The sequence below is a fragment of the Vicugna pacos genome, chromosome 5 (genome assembly GCF_048564905.1).
Source record: "Vicugna pacos chromosome 5, VicPac4, whole genome shotgun sequence".
NCBI classification, from domain to species: domain Eukaryota; kingdom Metazoa; phylum Chordata; class Mammalia; order Artiodactyla; family Camelidae; genus Vicugna; species Vicugna pacos.
In genome coordinates, this window is record NC_132991.1 from 73,055,466 (window position 1) to 73,076,436 (window position 20,971).

General features: G+C 35.4%; 1 protein-coding gene across 2 annotated transcripts in view; it reads left to right on the plus strand.

Annotated features, from left to right (window-relative positions):
• PGAP1 (post-GPI attachment to proteins inositol deacylase 1) overlaps nt 1-20,971 on the plus strand; it is a 69,492-nt gene that overhangs the window by 6,660 nt on the left and 41,861 nt on the right. For both annotated transcript variants that reach the window (XR_012072828.1, XM_006215994.4), the window contains exons 3-7: nt 2,427-2,602; nt 11,880-12,051; nt 15,427-15,584; nt 18,624-18,676; nt 19,506-19,572. Coding sequence is in view for 1 of the 2 variants with exons in the window: in XM_006215994.4 (XP_006216056.1) it covers nt 2,427-2,602; nt 11,880-12,051; nt 15,427-15,584; nt 18,624-18,676; nt 19,506-19,572 (626 nt within the window). In the remaining variant the exon portion in view is untranslated. The remainder of the gene's footprint in view (nt 1-2,426; nt 2,603-11,879; nt 12,052-15,426; nt 15,585-18,623; nt 18,677-19,505; nt 19,573-20,971) is intronic.

Here is a 20,971-nt window from a genome sequence, read left to right on the forward strand (position 1 = left end):
TGTAGCCGGGGACTAAGGTGTGAACATGCTTGGGGCATTCAAGGCCACTGAGACTAGAGAAATTGGAAAGAGATCAGAATGGCAAAGTTGCCACAGGCTACATCACAAAAACTGTGGAAGAGACTTAGAATTTTGATCTAGGTGTGATAGGAAACTGTTACAGGGTTTGGGTAGGAAATGGTGTATTCTAATTTTTTTTGTTTATTATTAATCGTTGTGTTTGGAATATAACACACATATAGAGAGGAGTGCAGACATCAAACATATTCAGTTAAAAATTACTATAAAAGTGAACACCCAAAACTCAAATCAAGAAATAGAAGATTATCAGCACCCTGGAAACCACATCTGTGCCCCTTCCTGATTAAAATTCTCTCCCTTCTTTCTAGATGGAACCACAATTCTAACTTTCAGATAATAATTTTCTTGACTTTCTTTATAGTTCTAGCATCTAAGTCTGCATCTCAAGTCAGTCTGCTTATGTGGGGCTATTTTTGAACTTTGCAGTATAAATACAGTCATTTAGCATGTTTTGTTTTGTGTCTGGCTTATTCCACTTAACATTGTTTTTAAAATTCATCCAAGTTGTTGTGAGTTGTGATTAATTCATTTTCCTGACTCTGTATTATTCTGTTGTATGACTATGCCGTAGTTTAAACATTCTGTCTTTGGACGTTTGTGTTGTTTACATTTATTGGCAGTTACGATAATGAACATTCTCCTTACCTTGGAGCACATAAGCCCATGTTTCTGCAAGATATATACATTAGGAGCACAAATCCATGTCACAGTTTATATGTATCCTTTTATTTTTACTGGTTATGTTAACTTATGCTCCTAGAAACAATACATTCGTTATACTTTCCTTTGTTCCATATCCTTGACAATATTAGAATTGCCAGATTTAAAGATTTTAACCAGTCTGGTAAGTGTGATTTATTTTTGACAGATGATCATTCTGGCTTTGCTGTGTAGAGAATATGCTATAAAGGGGCAAGAGTAGAAGCTGGAAAGATGCTAAACATCATTTATCATCAAGGAAATGCAAGTCAAAAGCACAATAAGATACTATTTCATACCCATTAGGGTAACTGTAATCTAAAAGGTAATCACAAGTGTTGTTGAGAATGTGAAGAAATTGAAATTCTCATACATTGCTGGTAGGAATATAAAATGATATTGCCACTTTGGAAAAGTTTGACTGTTCCTCAGAATATTAAACACAGTTATATGACCCAGTAATTCCACTATAGGTATCTACCCAAGAAAAATGAAAACGTACATCCATACAAAAACTTGTATACAATGTTCATATCACCACTAATCATAAGAGCTAAAAGGTAGCAACAATCCAAATGCCCATCAACTGATGAATGGATGAATAAAATGTGATATATCCATGTAATGGAATATTATTCAGCAATACAAAGGAGTGAATTACTGATACATGAATTGCATGCTATGGTGTGGCTAACCTTGAAAACATTATAAGTAAAAGAAGCCAATCATAAAAGACTATGTGTTATTTGATCCCATTTATAGAAATGTCCAGAATAGGCAAATACATAGGGACCAAAAGCATATTAGTGCTTTCCAGGGATTAGGAGGAGAATAGGAATGTAGAGTGACTGCTAGTGAGTACAGGGTTTTCTTTATGGGATGATTAAAAATATCAAAAGTTAGATTGCAGAAATGATTGTACAGTTCTGTGACTATACAAAATATCATTGAATTGTACACTTTATATGATGAATTGTATAGTACACGAATTACATATGTTAAAAAATGGAATGACAAACATTTTGTTTACTAAAGCATATACTGCAACTTTTAGTGTGCCAGATAATATAATCAATTCACAAATCTGTGAAAGGGTTTACAAAGCAGAACGTAAAACAGTGGAAGCAGGGAGACCATTTAGGAAACTGTGAGAGTAGTTCAGGCGAGAGATGGTGGTGCTTGGGATAGGAAGGTGGTGGTGGAAATAGTGAGAAGCCCTGATTGGGGATATATTTAGAAGGGAGAGCATGACAGGATTTACTGATGATTGGACATCATGAGTAAGGAAGAGAGACAAATTAAGCGTGAGTATCTGAACCACTGTGATGAGCAGACATTTCTTGTAGGAATTTTCTCATTCTTAAAATCCTGAAGTGTGACAAAATTCCAGCTTCTTCTAGGAATCCTTCCCCTCCCTTTTAGCTATTGTTTGCCCCTACTGAAGGAGAAGCAGCTAGAAAATGAATGAACCATTAAATTTTATTTATTTAAAGACAAGACATACAACTGCTAAGTTAGTTGGTTCTTCTGATTAATGTTATTAAGGATGTCACCCTGAAATAGGCTGTTTATATTCAGAATGTGCAAAAATAGATGAAGCTTTAAAAATTTTTGCTTAATGTGCACTTTGCCCTTTTCCTCTGCAGTTCGTTCTATTGGCTCTATTGCACTTAGAAAAGCAGAAGACATTGACTTCAAGTACCACTTTGACTTCTTCAGTGTGAATTTCAATGAAGAACTAGTGGCACTGTATGGTGGAAGTCTTCAGAAGCAGACCAAGTTTGTACATGAATGCATTAAAACAATTCTCAAACTCTACAAGGTATGAGATAATCATGCAGGTCAACGGTGATCAACCTGTTAGCATCACTTTTTTTGTTACTGTTGAAGGGACTCAGCCTATTTTAAATCATTTGTCTATTTATGAAGCAAAAAGATGGCACAAAGTTTTTGTGTGTCTGGGAGCCTGTTTTGAACTCTGGTAGGTTTTGAAGTTCAAGTTGAATTTACAAGAATTCTTTCTTGTGGTGAATTTTGGAAAAAGAATTATTTTAACTTTATGTATAAAATAGGACTGCAGTGCCTTTCCTAAATACCATTGGTATGGATTTCTGCTTTGAGTTTTGGCTAAATAACTGGTACTAGAACAGACCATTTCCATACGTAAACGACTCAAAAACTAGCTAAGGCATCTGAAGCACCTGCTTTCAGGTGTTGAACAAGCAAACAGTAGAGGACTGTGATCCCCGAAAGAAGGAGAACGTGTCAAGTGAGCTACACAGGTGCCCTCGCCTTCTACCTGGAAGCCTTTTCCACACTGTGGGGTAAACCTTAGAGATCTAGCAGAGCACACTGATAGCACTAAATTGGAGAAGGCGGAGACTGGACTTTGGGGCTACTGAAATGGCTAGGCTTGTGGTCAGGGTATGAGAAAGAAGAGAACTAGACAGAGATAGGAGCCCTAGAAATTTGCATTTTTCCATCTTTGCTACAGTGCTGCACTGCATATGCACAGGGCAAGAAGCTACAAGACGAGGGCATACCAGGGAAGAAATGGTGAGGTGTGGGTACTTTAGGTACAAGGAATAAGGGGAGATAAATGTTTAGAGAAATTTAAAAGAGCACTGAAACAGACTAAAAATCATTCTGTGCCAGCTATTCTAAACAGTGTCAGAGATAAAATACTACTCCCGGCTGGCGTGAGTCACTTTCTCCCTTGGTACGCCACTGCTCAAGTCCTGGCAAAACACAGTGGGAAATTATGAGCTGAATTGATATTTCAGAGGCCACATGGTGCTGGGAAACAGGAGTTCTGACCAGCTACTTCAGAAAGACCTATCTGAACATTCATTTGAGACCCCAGAAAGGTTATGATTTAGGGAAAGGACTACTCTATCCCTAAAGTAAGAGCTACTCTGGGATCTACTTTATTAGTGCTTACATGTAAGCCTCAAAAACTTTGAAGTTAACGATTTAGAGTAAAAGGTGCCTACAGCAAAGGAACAGATAGGGAATCTCAGCAGAGACATGGAAACTATTTCTAAAAAGAACAAAAAGGGAAAAATCTAGAAGTGAAACAATACATATCAGAAAAGAAAAATTCAGCTGCTAGAGTTTCAGCAGATTGAACACTACAGAACAAGATACTGAATTTGAAGACAGGACAATTAAAAACTGTCCACAGTGAAGCACAGAGAATGAAAGGATGGGAAGGATAGGGCCATAGGAGCCTGTGGGACAGTGCTAAGTGGTCTAACGTGTGTGATTGGAACCCTGGGAGAAGAGAGAAATGGGAGGAAAAAATATTCAAAGAACCTATGGTCCCAAATTTTCCAATTTTGAGTAAAAAATTTCAACCCACAGATCAGGAAGGTCAATGAATGTCAAGCAGGATAAACACAAAATCACTGAAGTTTATCAGAGTCAAATTATTCAAAACCAAAGTAAAGAGAAAAATCTTAAAGCAGCCAGAGAAAAAAAGACTCTTTACCTACAGGGAAAACAATAAAAATTACCACTGTTTTCCATCAGAAATAATGAAAGCCAGAAACAACAGAAGACCATCTTAAAGGTCTTTGGAGCAGGTGGGGTGGAAGTAAACTCTTGACCTACAATTACATACCCAGCAAAAATATCCTTCAAAACTGTGGCAAAATAAAGACATTGTCAGAGTAACAAAAGTGGCAGTTTTGTGATTAGTAGAAGGGAGAGGGAAATAAAAAATTACCATTAGGTGAGCAACATAGTAATAATTGCCTGAGGTAAGATTCATCCATCAAATGCTAAAATCAGTGGATGAAAGTTTGAGGAGAAAAGGATATTCACATGGTTTCACAGTATCTTTTCTAAAATATTTATCAACTACAAAGGGAAAGAACTTCACAATGAAGAAACCTGGCAGACATCATCTTAACTGAGGCTAACATTACCAGTAATAGGACCTTTTGATATCATGAATCCCCTTGACATGATGCAACATAATTTCTGTGGCATTGCTGTCAAAAATGTATAACCTCATTCTAATCATGAGAAAACTTCAGACAAACCCAAATTGAGAGATGTGCTACAACATGACTAACCAGTATTCTTCAAAAGTAACAAGTTCATAAAAAAATGAGGAAAGACTGAAGAACTATCACAGATTAGAGGAGACTAAGGAGAAATAACAATGAAGGCAAGGTGGGATGCTGGGTAGAATCCTGAATTAGAAAAAGTACATTAGGGGGAAAACTAGTGAGACTTAAGTTAGGTTTGCAGTTAATACTGTTGCACCAATGTTAATGTCTTGATTTTGATAATTGTAATATGGTTATAGAAAGTGTTAACATCAGAGGAAATTAGGGGAGAGGTTTATGGAACTTTCTGTGCTATTTTACAACTTTTCTCTGGTTCAAAGTTACAAGGTTAAAGAATTTATTTACAGTAAAAAAATGCATTGAGGTTTATAATTCATTTAGAAGGAAAATACATAGTAATGGTGAAGAAGATGAGAAGAGGAATAAATAGAACTATTCCACTGTAGTAAGAAACATACTAATTCATGATAGACTGGTAAGTTAAGGTTACAAGACTGATAAGGTTACATATTATAATTTATGGAGTAACAACAACAAAAAAGATGTAGCTAAAGAGCAAATGGAGGAGAAATACAATTATACCTCAGAGATATCATGGGTTCAGTTCCAGACCACTAGAATAAGGCAAATATCATGATAAAGCGAGTCACATGAATTTTTTGGTTTCCCAGTGCATATAAAAGTTATGTTTACACTATACTGGAGTCAATTAACTGCAATAGCATTATGTCTTAAAAAACAATGTACATAGCTTAATTTTTAAAATTGCTTAAAAATGCTGCCCACTATCTGAGCCTTCAAGTCATGGTAGTAACATCAGAGATCACTGATCACAGATCACCATAACAAGTAAAATAATGATGGAAAAATTTGAAATACTGTGAGAATTACCAAAATGTGACGAAGTGACAAAGTGAGCAGATACTGTTGGAAAATGGTGCTGATCGACTTGTTCAACACAGGGTTGAACCTTCAATTTGTAAAAAACACAGTATCTATGAAGCACAGTAAAATGAGGTATTCTTGTACTTGGTCTGACAAGAGGAAAGAACAGAAAGACAGATGGGACAAACAAAGCAAATGGCAAGATGACAGAGCTAAACCCAGCTGTGTCAGTAATTGCATTAATTGTAGATGGATTAACACTTGAATGAAAAGGAAGAGCTTGTCAGACTCGATAAAAAAAAGCAAGACCCACCCAACTATATGCTAATCTGAGTGTTAGAAAGCTAAAGCCACTTTAAAGATCCTGATAGATTGAAAGTAAAAGAATGGAAAAAATATATGTACAAACACAGATCATATGAAAGCTGGCATGACTATCTTGTTAAATATATATAAGTAAGTATCAGTTAAATAGATTCTAGGACAAAGGATATTACAAGGATAAAGAGGGACATTTCATAATAATAAAAGAGTCAGCTGATCAAGAAGGCAAAAGAATTCAAGTGAGTATACACCTAACAGCAGAGCTTCCAAATTCACGAAGCAGAATCGAACAGAACTAAAAGGAGAAATCGGTAAATCCACAGTTAAGAGTTGGCGATTTCAACAGTCCTCTCTCAGTAATTGATGAAATAAATAGGAAATCAAGATAGACGATTTGAACACTATTAACTGGCTTTACCTATTGATATTTACAGAACTCATCCAACAGCTGTAGAAACTATAATTGCTTTAAATGCACATGGAACATTTACTGAGATATGCCATATGCTAGGCCATAAAACAACTCTCAGTAAGTTTTGAAAGATTGAAATCACACGGTTTACTTTCTGAACATAGCAGAATTAGAAATCAATAACAACAACAACAACAAAAAGGTATCTAGAAAATCCTCAAGTATTTGGAAATTATGTCTAGGTAACCCAGAGGTCAAAGAGTAAATCACAGGTGCAGTTTGAGAATGTTTCCAACTGAATTAAAATGAAAACACATCATCAGGTTTAAGATTAAAGTAGTGATTAGAAGAAATAGCTTTAAATGCTTATCTTAGAAAAGAACAAGGTTTAAACGCAGTCATCTGACCTCCCAACTTAAGAAGCTAGAGAAAGAGGAACAAAGTAAACTAAAAGTAAGTAGAAGTTAGGAAACAATAAAGATGAAAATGGAAGTCAGCTAAATAGAGAACAGTACAGAAAAACTTGGTGCCAATGGCTGATTCTTTGAAAAGGTGTATAAAATTGATAAACCCATAGGTAGACTGATTAAGAAAGGAGAGGGACACAAATAATATCAGGAGTGAAAGAGGGGACGTGTCTACAGGGCCTACAGATACCAAGAAGCTAACAGGAAAGTTATGAACAACTTTATGCCAATACATTTGACAACTTGGATGAAATGCACAAATCCCTTGAAACATAAATTACAAAACAGACATAAAAAGAAACAAAATCTTCAACTAGCCCTATATCTGTTTAAAATTTTTTTAATTTGTAGTTAAAAATTTTACTGCCAAGAAAAATCTAGAGCTAAATGGCTTCAGAGGTCAATTCTTCAAACATTTAAAGACAAAATAATACCCATCTTACACAAACTCTGAAAATAGATAATAGTTCATTTTAAGAAACCAAATCCTGATTATCATATCATAGATAATGAATGACATTATTTGAAAAGAGATTAAAGACTTAGTATCCCCATGAACATATATATAAAATTCTCAACAAAGAATTAGGCTATTAAATCCAGCAATATTTTAATGTGTAATACATTATGACCAGATAGGATTTATCCCAAGAATGCAAAGTTGGTTTAATATTCAACTATCAGTCGATATAATTTATCATAGGATTATCTAAATGGAGAAAACTCATTTGACTACATTTAGCACCTATTCATAATTTAAGGAAAAAACCCCACAAAACTCAGCACAGTTGAATGGAGCAAACTTCTTCAACTTGAGGGATTATAAATGAGTATTATGCATAGTATTATGGGAGGAGACAAGCCATGTTAAGGACCATTTATGTATCTGATAAGATACTTACTGGATAAGATAAGATGTGATCACCAAGTGAGATACCAGAAGTGTTATTCACAATAAATCAGATGTCTTTAATGTTGTATACAGGTAGTTTTTTTTTTTCCCCATTTTTCATCTCCGGTTTCCTTTTACCATACCTCTTCAGCATTGTACAGAAGTCTAGCTAGTGCAATAAGGCCAGAAAAAGAAATAAAATTAATAAGGATTTAAAAGGAGGAATTAAAACTATCTGTAATCACAGGTGACATAATATACAGGAACATTTAAAGGAATTTACAGAAATGTTTAGAGCTCATAAATGAATTTAGAAAAGTCACAGAAAAATGGTCAGTATTCAAAAATCAGTAAACAAATGGAGGGTGAAATTTTTAAATGCATTTATAGTAGTATAAAAAATAAATTCTTATGGATACATTTAATGAAAGATGCAAGATCTATTTACTGAAAACTGCAAACCTTGCTGAAAGAAATCCAAAAATACAATGACAGGCCAAGTTTATGGGTTAGATGATTCAAAATTAAGATTAAATTCTCCCCCAAGAGACCATTAGATTTAATGCAATACAAATCAGTTACCGGCAGTTTTTTTTTTTTAATTGACAAAAGCTTATGTAGAAAGAAAGCAAAGAATCAAAAAAGCCAATCTTGAAAAAGAACAAAGTTGGAGGACCTGCACTGCCTGAGTTCAACACTTAACTGTGAAGCTGTAGTAATCCAGGCATTGGTATTCCTGTACATCTTGAAAATGAAATCTAGATACTGTGAATCTTTGCATAAGCCAGCATTTTAAAATTATTTCAACAGCAAGTATTTTTTGAGCTTAAATCTATGCTTATTATAGGATGAAACAAGCCATATTAGATACAGGACCTTTTATATATCTGATGTTTATTGGGTAAGAAAAATAAGATGTGATTATGAGATGACATTATTTCCATTTATGGAAATAAATGTCATTCACAATACACAATTGTGTCTTTAATGTTACATGCTAGGCAGTTTTTTTCCTTCTCTTTATTGTTGTCATATTTTCTCTAATGAATATATACTAAATTTATAATAGAACTAAAAAAACTTTCTTTTAAATTGATGCTTGTAGAGAGTAAGATTTCTACTACAAGTTAGTCTCCTAGGGGTTAGAGACAGTGACTCATGTTGAATGGATACAATTTGGATGTGGGCAAGTGAGAGGACATTTTAGATGGAGAAAACCTCATTCATTCATCATATGAGTCTGCATGCATATATAAGAATGAATATAACAAATCCAAAGTCTCATGGACTTTATGTTCCTATAAGGAGAGGCAGACACTAAACATCATAAGAAAAATATGTATCATCTTATATGGTGATAAATGCCAGGAAGAAAAATAAAACAGGAAAGGGAAATAGGGAGTTGAGGGTAGAGGACTACAATTATAAACAGGGTGCCCAGTGAAGACCTCTTTTGAGAAGCAATTCAATACAAATAAAGGACATGAGCGAGTAGCCCATTTAGATATCTAGGAAAGAGTACTCTAGACAGAAGAAACAAATTTGTGAGGCAAGCACATGCATACTGTGTTTGAGGAAATCACTGGTATAGCTGGAACAGACAGAGTTAGAAGGAGAGTTGAGGGGGAAGGCAGATTATAGAGTCTTGTCGGCAGTTTTTAGAATTTTGTCTTTTATTTGAAATTATATGGAAAGCCACTGCAGAGGTCTTTGAACAGAGAAGCGACATGTTCTATTTTAGGTTTTAACAATACCATTCTGGATACTTTGGAGAATACACTGAAGGGACACAAGGGTGGAAGCAGAGAGACCCATTAGGAGGCTATTGCAGTAATTCAGGCAAGAAATAATGGTGGTTTGGATCTAGTTAATGGAGGTGATAAGAAATGGCCAGATTGGTGTAAATCGTAAAGGCAACATGATTTACTGGCAGTTCAGGTAGGGAGGGACAATGTGAGAGAAAAAGAATTAAGGACGACCCAAACTAGGAAAACAAGAAGAACTGAAATACCATTAACTAAGGTGGGGGAAAATGTGGGAGGAATAGATTGGAAGGATATTAAGAGTACAAGTCTAGACAGGTTTGATTTAAGTTGCACCTTAGACATCCTAGATACAGCTAGGATGCAGCTGGAGTTTATGTTTAGACTTCAGGAGAAGCGGTCTAGTGTGGAGATAAGAACTGAAGGATGAATAGCATGTAGATGTATTTAAAGCCATGAAACTGGATGAGATCACTAATGGATTCAAGATATGAAAGAAGAGATCTGAGGACTGAGTCCCGAGTTACTCCTGTATTAAGAGATGAGAAGAGATAAGGAACTAGAAAGAGACTAAAAAGGAGCAGCTGGTGAGGTAAGAGGAGAACCAGGAGAGTATGTTGTCAAGGAAACGAAGCAAAGCATTTCAAAGAGGAAGAAGTGATCAACTCTGTTAGATGCCTTTGATAGGTCAAGTACAATGAGGATTGAGGATTGGTCATTAGATTCCTTGGTGACCTGACAAGAACAGTTTTAAAGATGTGCTGGGTGAAAGGCTGATCAGAGTGGATTTAAGGATGTATGGGAGTTGAGAAATTGGAGACATCAAGTTTTATGTAGACAACTGTTTTAAAAGAATTTTGCTGTAAAGAAACATATAGATGTGGTCGCTAAGGAAAATTAGAAGTAAAAAGAGTTGTTTTTATTTTTTAAGGGAGAATAACAGTATATTTATACACTAGTGAGAATGATGTAGTAGAGAGGGGAAAACTATTGTAAGAAGAAAGTGAGAACTGCTGGAGTGATGTACTTTAAAAGGCCAAGGCGATAGATTTCAGAGCACATATGTAGGGTTTGGCTTTTGCTAAAATCAGATATGTATTGGGGATCACCAAAACCATCCTCAGGCTCCATAATTCTCCAGGAGAACTCACAAGACTCAGCATATAGTTGTTCTCATAGCTATGATTTATTACAGTGAAAGGATACAAAATCAGCACAGAGAAAAAATGCATGGTGTGAAGTCCAGAGAAGCCAGGTGCATTCTTCCCAGTGCCCTCTTGCAGGAGAGTCACACCAGATGCATTTAATTCCTACAGCAGTGAGCGTGACATGTATGAAATGTTGTCCATGAGAGAGTCCTATTAGAGATTCCGTGGCCAAGGTTTATACTGGGGGCTGGTCATGTAGACATCGTGTGCCTCTGTGCTTTCCATGTACTAGAATCCCAACCAAAGGATGAAGGTGTTGAGCATAAACCATATTGTTTGCAATACAATTTCAGCAAAATGAGCCATTCTTACCATTTAGGAAATGATGGGAAACCTCCCAAAATCTAAGGTCTCAGACTGCAGCCCAGAGCCAACCTTATATGCAGTCCACTCTAAGGATAGCAATCTCAGGCCTGTTCTGTTGACTCTTTTCTGCACAAGGTCCAATTTATTCATAGTAAGAGGAGAGGAAGGATCAGTTTGGAGGGTGATAAGCAAAAGTTTGGTAATGAGACTGAGGATACTGTGTGGAGACAAAAGATTTTTTAAAAAGCAATATTTTTAAAATAATACATGTAATTGTCAATGAATAAATGGAATGCTGGTTTCTTTTTAAACCCAGGTGCACAAGGTAATGTGATAAGATACATCAGTATGATGGGGAGTATATTGCTATGGCAACCATAATTGTTCTGGTGGTTTTGTGATATTTCCAATTTCAAATAAATGATCTGACTTCATATATCATATAAAATCTAATATTCTTGTATATGCCAAATACAGTTGCACCTCTTATATCCAATATAAGAAATGGTAAAAACATGATTTGCTAGACAAGGTGTCCTGTTTTTGTTCAGAAAACCGAAGCCTAGCTGTTAAAAATGCAAACCACAAAATGGTATATATACTAGTTACGAGTATATGAAAGTGTATTTCTATTATCTTATGATGGGGAGTTATATAAATCATTTAATTTTTGTCTATAAAATTGTTCATATGTATAGAGAAGTATTTAGTGTATCTATTTTGATACTAATCCTTAATCCATGCCTTGGTGATTTTTTTTCAATAGGGTCAAGAATTTGCTCCAAAAAGTGTGGCAATAATTGGTCATTCTATGGGTGGCCTTGTTGCAAGAGCATTGCTTACACTGAAAAATTTTAAACAAGATCTGATCAATCTTCTTATTACCCAAGCCACACCTCATGTTGCTCCTGTGATGCCGTTAGACCGTTTCATTACAGGTGAGTGCTGTTACATAAACACTGACTGACTCCCCCACTGTTACTGAGGGCAGACAAATCCTTGCAGCTGCTCCCTTTAGAATACGCTGCAGGTTTATCCATGTGTGAAGCCGCTTTGCTTTACACTGGCACTGCTAATTTTGAGTATCTCTCTTTTTGTGACTTTCAACTTAGGCTCATAATTGAAACTGCTGTTAGTTTTCTCCTCTGTAGCATCTTAACATGGAGGGCACGTGTCTCAGAGTCTCTAGGTATTTGGGCTTCAGTTTAGTTATTCTGGAGGATGACTCCTCTATCTCAAAATGTGTTTAAACTTCCTGTGTTTCGTTAACGGTGTTAACTGTTCTGAGTACTATATTCAAAACAAGCTTGTATTTAAGTAAATAGTAGAAATGCCTTGTTTTTATTTGATTTTTGATTTAGTTATTACGCTTTATTTGTGGTGTTGCAGTAAATATTAAATGCAGAATCTAGAACAAAATGTGTATGTTTTAATGCACCACACAAATGTTTTCATTACTGAAATACATTTCATCATTTCACTGTGTTCCTTAATAGATCTTTTCAGTCATAGCTGTCTTGAATTTGAATTTCAAGGGCTTATTTTTAAATAAATAGGTCTGCTAGGTCCTGGGTTCAATCCCCAGTACTTCCATTTAAAAAGTAAGAAAATAAATAGGTCTGCTAACACTTTATATGGTGAGGTAGATTTGCTAATTATAGAGGTCTTACTGTATTTCGGGTATTGTGGTAAGAATTTTACATGATCATTATGTCATTTGATCCTTACAGCAGTCCTTTGAGGTAGGCACCATTGTTATCCCCGTGTTCATGGATAGTAGAAAGAGGCCAAGATAAAGTTCTTGCCCCAAGTCACATGGCAGGAACATAATGGAGCCAGTATTTGACCCTAGAAAGCTTGTTCCTGGGCCTGTGCTCTTAACCTTTGTACATGCCGTCTCTGAATTGAGGCACATTATGTTAACAGAGAAAGTAAAATTATGTTGCAGGGAATTTTGAGTGAACAGTAGGAGTTTATGATTGCTGTTGTCTTGTTAAATAGCAATAATGTCACAGAATAAGAGTTAAATGCCTAGTATTTCAACTTTTTATTAAAGAAAGCCAAGTATTATCTTCACTGCTTATTGGAATATTGTATGAGTAGAAGAAAATCTTTAGAAATAAGTATTTTCCTGTTCAGTAAATTTATACTTCTTACCCTATCAGAATTTGCATTATCTTAATTGTGATGAAAGTTTTGTTTATAGATAAGTGAGAAATACACCCAAGTAACTCCAAACCAAAGTAGTTCTCCAAAGCACCCATCGTAACATAACATTGCCAAACTTGCTGGTCTATGTGGTACAGCAGTACTTACAGAGAAGTTTGATTTTTTCCCCTTACGTCATTTAAAACTTTGCCTATGGAAATCTTGTAGTAAAAATTTTCAGTTTTATTATTGAAGTTGTTTAAATCTGCTTTACTATTAAATAATTAGAAATTATTATTTTTAATAGGTTTAGAAAAAATTAAAGGCATAGACAAGTCATAATACTTGTCATTACAATTGAAAACTCTTATTCTGTTACTGCATTTTATATGGAATATGTAGGTGAGCCATGCAGGTTGAATTAGAATTACTCAAAATGCATTTTAAAAATCTCTTTGAGAAAGGAACTTTCAAGAGACTCAGGTTTTATTGTTTTTGAAGGATAGTGATGGTCTGTCTCTAAAAGGCTTAGGCTGAAGGTGATTCTTAGGGTCAGGGTACCTTTCCAGTAATTAGCAAACCTCTGTCCCCATTTGTTCCATATTTATTTTTTATTTCATTAAGTCAGAATTAGAATTTAAAAAAACTTAAAGTTCAACAGGTGGTGGATTTTACGTTTTTAGGAGATCCGTGTGACCTCCAGAAGTAGATTCCCTGTTTATACTTGGTGGAAACACCATCCTTAAACAGGGGAAAGTAAACTTGCACTGGGCTCTGTGCTTTAGAAGGCCCTGCTGTCATGTTGCCATTCCCACAGCTTCCCCACTTAGGAGTCTGTACCTTTACTTCTGGACCATGATCCAGGTAACCAATCTTCCAGACTTTTCTTGTGTCTATGCTCCAAGCCCACATCCTCATCCTATGTGGACCTCTTTCCTGGATCTGTCCTCAGGGAAGTTATATACAGCCCTAAGCTTGAATTGTGGCCAGGAAATGGCTCTGCATGAAGTACAGATAGAGCTTGGATGTGCACAGAAAGACCATGTGATGCAGGATGGAGTTGGGGTGGGAAGAAAAGGAAGCCAGCACAGTGATCTGCTCTCCCTGTGCTGCCATAATGCAGTGTCCAACTCTGAGGTGTCCTAGAATTCTTAATTTGAACCTGGCCTTCCGGGTTATTTCAATGATATGTTTGTCAAGGTAGGCAGAGGAAATATATTTGACTTAATAGTTTGTTAGCTGGAATTTTGACTTTTAAATATTTAGATATATGGCATGTATACCCCGTTGGTACTCTTATCCCAGGACCTGGAGATGTTAAGAACGGGTCTGCTTGGTCTCAGTCTAAATGAATCCTGCTGAGATATTTAATGGGAGGAGTTTGCTGTTCCAGAATGTTAAAAGCCATCAGTGGGATCAAATGCGAGGATAAAAACGCATTAAGTTTTGATAATCAGAGCAGGAAATGAGAACTCCCTGTCCTGACCTCAAATGTTTGACACTAAATTTTTCTCATCTTCCGTAGATAAAGTGGAAAAATTGTCTGCAGGTTCTTCCCTTTGAACAACTTGTTATACTAAATGGATAGAACCTTCTTAAATATCAGATTTCCCACAGCATAGAGTTACATGACTAATGTGAATGTCATTGTCCTGGCAGATTATATTTTAAGAACTTATATTTTATTTAACTTTGCATGATCACCAGGACTACCGTGGCTGCAGAAGAGAACTGCTAAGCCCTCATAAGCGGGGACACTGCCATGATTAGGAAGATCTACAACTTCTTAGCATGGCAAACTCATATCTTTGGAAGAATTTCAGGGGTTTCTTTCTATCTGTGTGGCCCATGAACAGGTAGCATCCTTGTGGAATGTAGAGACGTGTTTGCATATGGGCTTGTCAAACCTGATAAAATTTGGGTATCTTTTTTCTTTATTGATACCTTTACTAACTCTTAGTATTTGTACTCTGATTTAATGGGGAAAGTAGAATATGTGTAAAGATACTGATTTTATTCAAAATAGAGAAATGTGGGTGACATTGCTTATAGACAGTTCAGATGACTTAATCAGAAATTCAGTTTAATATTAGTGTTAAAGATATGTTGTTGTTGCAGGGAATGATTACTAATTTTTAATATATGTCTTCTTTGTTTCCTACCAGATTTTTATATGACTGTAAACAATTATTGGATTCTAAATGCTAGACAAATAAATTTAACCACGCTTTCTGTAGCTGGAGGATTCCGGGATTACCAAGTTCGTTCAGGACTGACTTTTCTACCAAAATTAAGCCATCATACCAGTGCCTTATCTGTTGTGGTAATCTTTTTTAAGATTCTACTGAAATAGTTACATGATGGACACAGTGGGGCATGAAAGGAGAAGTAATATGTAGTTGCTTGGAAATGATTGCTGAGTTGTTGTAGCATGCTGTGTTGTGCATGTGTGTGTTGTGTCTATGTAAGAGAGAGAGAATATGAAGAAATGAATATGAATATTTGGGGAAGGCAGAAGCATAGATACTTACATCCATAGAAAGTGAACATGATCTTAGAAGCTTTGTGAAAATAACTCTTATTTATGAGGAGTGATTGTTTCTTGTTCAAAATAAGTGCCTGTCTGTTGGTTAGAGGTTAAGTATGAGAAAATGTGGACTAAAGTCCAAGGGCCCCTTGTTATATCTCAGTGGTATTCTATATACAATAGGAGTGGAAGATCAAACATTTCATACTTCTCCTGCATTTCATACATACTCCTTTTAGGACTTATTTATTGTATTTTTAACCTTGAAGCCTTCAGTTAAGATCTTAACTTTTTTAACTCAGTATACATGTCATCTTCAAATATAACTTAATTTCTAAAAAGAAAATTCATAGCATTTCCTTTGCTTTTGAGGTGACAGTTCTTTGTTTCATAGTGTTGTCTTCGTACATGCTCCTCTGCTCAGCTCATGTACTGTCGCCCTACCTTACACTGATGTTCATACTGAATGCTTGCCATACATAGGGCTAAAATTATTAAGCTATTCTGCTCTTACCCACCATTTGCTTATAACTGAAGGAGCTGCAATATAACCATAATAGCTTTGGAACTAAAGTGGTTAATCTCTCATACCTCATTATTAGTATGAATCTTGTTATTTGATGCTGTTTATTTTTGGCAGATATTTGCTAGAAGTTCTCAAAACTCTAAATGTGAACTCCTTAGTAAACATAGATGTTTTTAGTCATATAAAACTGGATGTAACTTATTTCCTAGATTTGGTCTGGAACCTGATGCTGCATTGACACCATGTCCTGCAGCTTTAAAAGAATTTGATCTTTTTAATGGTGTGTGTGTGAGTGCGTGTGCACGCTTCCCTCTATTCTAATCCGTTTGATAATGTATTGTGTTCGAGGCAGCTTATGTATTGAATCTCTGATGAAAATATGTTTTACTCATGGAACTTTCTCAAAGCTGGCTATTGGATAATTTGAGTTTTATTTAGCTTTTAAATATTTAATTTTTAGTCCCTAAATAATCTAGTCTTTTATATATCTACATGTATGTTCTTCTTAAAAAAACAATTATTAAGAAGTAATTTTTTGATGATTATCTCAAGAATGGTTCAATGACATTCACATCCATTGGGGCTGGAGAAATTGTTGAAGTTAGACACTTTAGATGTATCAGAAGGGTAGGCTGAACTGCTGTAATATTCCCTTACACAGGTAGCAGCACTTAAACACAATAGAATTTAACGTTTTATTCATGATTGCCCTAGATGTGCTTTTAAATGGTGGGTGGTTTTTGAAGGGGTCTCGTGAAGGGACCCAGGCTGACAGTGCTCCCTCTTCTTCAGTGCTTTACTTCTAAGATTGCTCTAATCATCACTGTTTCAACCCACAGGAAGTGGGGAGGAGCATTGAGGGGAGCAGTCAGGCCTGGGAAGGGCACGCGTCACTCTTGCTCACATACCTTAGAGAAAACCTAGTCACACCTTAGGGTAAGAGAGGCTGAGACGTGCAGTCTAGCCAAGTGCGCAGGAAAGAGAGAAGTTTCTGGCGGACATTCAGCAGTCTTTACCACAAAGATCACGAGCAACAGCCTTTATTATTTGTGTTGACTTTCCTTTTTTTCAGCTGTAGTGCAGATGCATTCATTACACTGAATGAAAGAAAACCAGTTTTATGTTCTTGTTAATGGTGGATACTGTCTACTGGCGTTCTTACTCTACTGAGCATCTAATATAACCTTAGAACCACAGTGAACTCTGGTTGTCTCAATTTTTAAATTAAGTTGTCAGCAGTAATTCCTAAGTAAGGTAGCTAATGTTTATAAGTTCATTAAGTAAGCTATAGATTCTTCCAACTTTAGTGTGTGTGGAGTCCAAATACACATTGTTGTTTGCAGAGTATAAGGGTGACAATGACTCGATGACTCCTTAGAAGTTATAGATACCACCTTTTTAAAGTTACAAATCCTTTTTTTTAATCTAAAGAGAATGTTAAGCCTCTGTAAAATTTCTTGCATATAGGGCTGATATTTCCTATTTTCATTTTGTTTTAACAGTTCTAGCAAGGGCATCTCATTGTGCCTTTGACAGTGCAGAGAGAGATGCTGTGAAAAATAGTATCAGATTTATTTAATGTTCCCCTGCTGTGTGTAAGATGCTTTTCACAGGGATGTCGTTACCTGGCACGAAAGGGAGTTTCTAGTGCTTGGAGGGTGCTGTACCATTGTTGGGAAGCCTTCTGCAAGTAGTTATGTGTTTTAGTGTGCTTTTACCATTGGTCTCTAACCAGTAGTATGTATCCTAATCATCTAGGGAGTTTTTTTTCTTCAAACTATGTAAGCCTGGACCTCACTTACGAGAGTCTGATTTGGTAGTTTTGTGATCAGGCGTATTTATTTTGAAAAGTCTCCCCAGGCTTAGGTATTTCTCAGGCATACCCTGGTTAGAATTAACATTTTAGAGTTTATCAAGTGATAGTATAGTCAGAACTAAAATTACTAAAATACTGTAATTTATACATGCAGTATGATTCGTTAAAGAATCAAACTTGACATCTTATTAGAATAATGAAAAGTTAGACATTAAACTTTAGTAACTTATCTGTGAATGCTTTAATAATCTTTTAAAGGTTAATTTAAGCTTGACTAACCAGTAATGACAAACAGGATTATTTTATGCAGGAAATATCTTAATATTTTTGGATCACCTTTTTATAAGAATGCATCATTTAAAAATATCTATGCATCATAAAATAGTGAAGTTAATGTTACATGTTTTTAATGTTAGCTTATAAGAATTTCAGACCTTTTGGAGAATAACAAAGCTTTTCTTAAGTATGATTTTTTTTTTTCCTTTTCTTTTAGAGTTCAGCAGTGCCTAAGACCTGGGTCTCAACAGACCACCTGTCCATTGTGTGGTAAGTTAATATAACTTATTTTGGTAATTTTTGGTGGTCCTCTTTTTCTCATTAATGAATTGTTTTGTTAGCTTTCTCAGAGCTTTAGCTGTAAACAGAGATTTAGGAAAAATATTAATTTAGGAGCTTAAAACTCCAGCCTTTGTTCTTGACTCAGTTTGACCAAGGTGCCCTTGACAACCTATAAAATCATCTCCTGAAGAACCAAGTAGTGTCAGTCTTAAATGAAAGTAGTGTCAAATATCAAAATTTTAGACTTTGTCATAGTTGGGCAGAATCAAAGGCACTTGTGGTAGGACTTTCTGAGCTCTTGGCCAGTCACCAGACTCAGGGACTTGAATAATGTGGCACTGACCATTCTAGAGCAGCACATGGGAAACCAAGTCCCTTAATATAAGTAAAAAAATAGATTAAAGAGGGGTCAAGAGATACATAGAACCTAGTATCTTATCTCTATATATTTTGGCTTAAAGATTCTCTTTTCACCTTCCTCTGACTGTGTGCAGTGGTGTCTGCAAGAACCACAACAGTTCAGACATGTGAAGATGGGATAGACAATATGTTTATAGCTGGGGTGGGCACAGAGGTTTAGGGAAGACAGAGAGGGCCCTGACACTTTTGCTCTCAAACATCCAGGAAGATTTAATTTACTTTATTTTTATATGTTTCAACTTTTGAAATACATGCTTAAAAATAATGATCTCTTAAATAATTTGAGTTCACAGCATTAAGAGAAAGTCATATATTCCATTAAATGATAAAATTGTTCATGTTTGTATCAAAAGTATATTTTTAAAGTTTTGTTTGTAACACTTATTTTATTCTTCAGGTGTAAACAATTGCAGTTGACCACAATTCGAGCATTCTTTGATCTTATTGATGCTGATACTAAACAAGTATGTATTTTTAAACTAAAAATTACTTCAGTGAAGTAAAAGCTTTTGTTGGAGCAGTGATAGATTTAATACTTTTTTTTACTTTGATGAAAATAGGAGTCTATACTTTATATTGACTGAACTTGGTTTCAGAATGGAAATAATTTTATCTGATAATACTTTGATCACTGTTAATAATTAAGACTGCAATAAAAGTGAAAAAGTGAAAGGATACCTTAAATCTTCCCCCAGTCCCTTCCCTATGCTGTTTAAAATTTGGTATGTGTCCTTCTAACTTTTTTACCTTAAGGGAAATACTTACTGCAAGTATCCTTATGCAATAGGATCAAAATATCTACATTCATTGAATAACACAAGCTCATCAGAACTTAAATTATGTACTTCTAGAGTCAACTTTCTGTATTGAGATTTTACATATAAACTCTCCAAACCAGTGATTTTCTGAGTTGTTCAGTTAGCAGGACACCTGGAAATCATATTCTTCTTTCATCTCTTTCTTGTCTGCTAGCAGATAAACAGTAATGGGCATCAAGGATTTCAGCAAAATTTTGAGAATTCTATTAACTTAACTCTATTAACTTTTTTTTCTGTGAATTGAGAACAGATGGCCATTATTCATCGTATGAAGCCTTTCACCTCACCTCAGGTCATTTTGCAGTGCATCACTGTGCCGTGGAAGTATGTTTTGATGACTATGGCTCTGGCTTCCCGTTTTAGGGAAAAAATTCTTTGTGTTTTAGGTAATTTTTTTCCATTATGGCAAAGTATTGCAGCCCAGATATTTTTTAATTCTTTCCCCTGAAGGCTTCAGTTCTTTGAGACTGTTTATTATGTGTGGTTTCTTTCTCAGTAGATCTCTAGGTAATGCTCTCCTTATCCTTTGTCTTAACCTTGCTCCTGTAGCATTCTCTTTTGGGAGTGGGGTACTATCTGCATTTTTTTCCTTAACCCTTCGTGAAGCTACATAACAATTATTAGAGACAATAATAGATACTTAGCTCTTTCTTGAAGAATGCAATAAAAGACCCAAATTGTTCTTTCACCACATTTTAAACCACCAGATACTATATTTAAGTTAGTATATTTATTAAAGTAAATCAGCTTCATAGAGTTAACACTGTGGAATCATGTTGTCATGAATGCAAACATTTTGCAGGTGTTCAACCTTGTTTTAATTATGAGTCTTAACTATGGCAAATCTTTTTAGTCTGTTTGACTAGATACCATAATAGGATCACTTAGAATTTGTATTTGACCAGTTTGTATTTGAAATGACATTCAGTAGGTTTAGGAAAAAACCCATTTGAAACAATGAAGAACAAGTGCATCTCAGATATATTTTTAAAAATTGTACATAAAACTGATTATAATAAATCAAATCTTGTTTTCTGTTAAATTC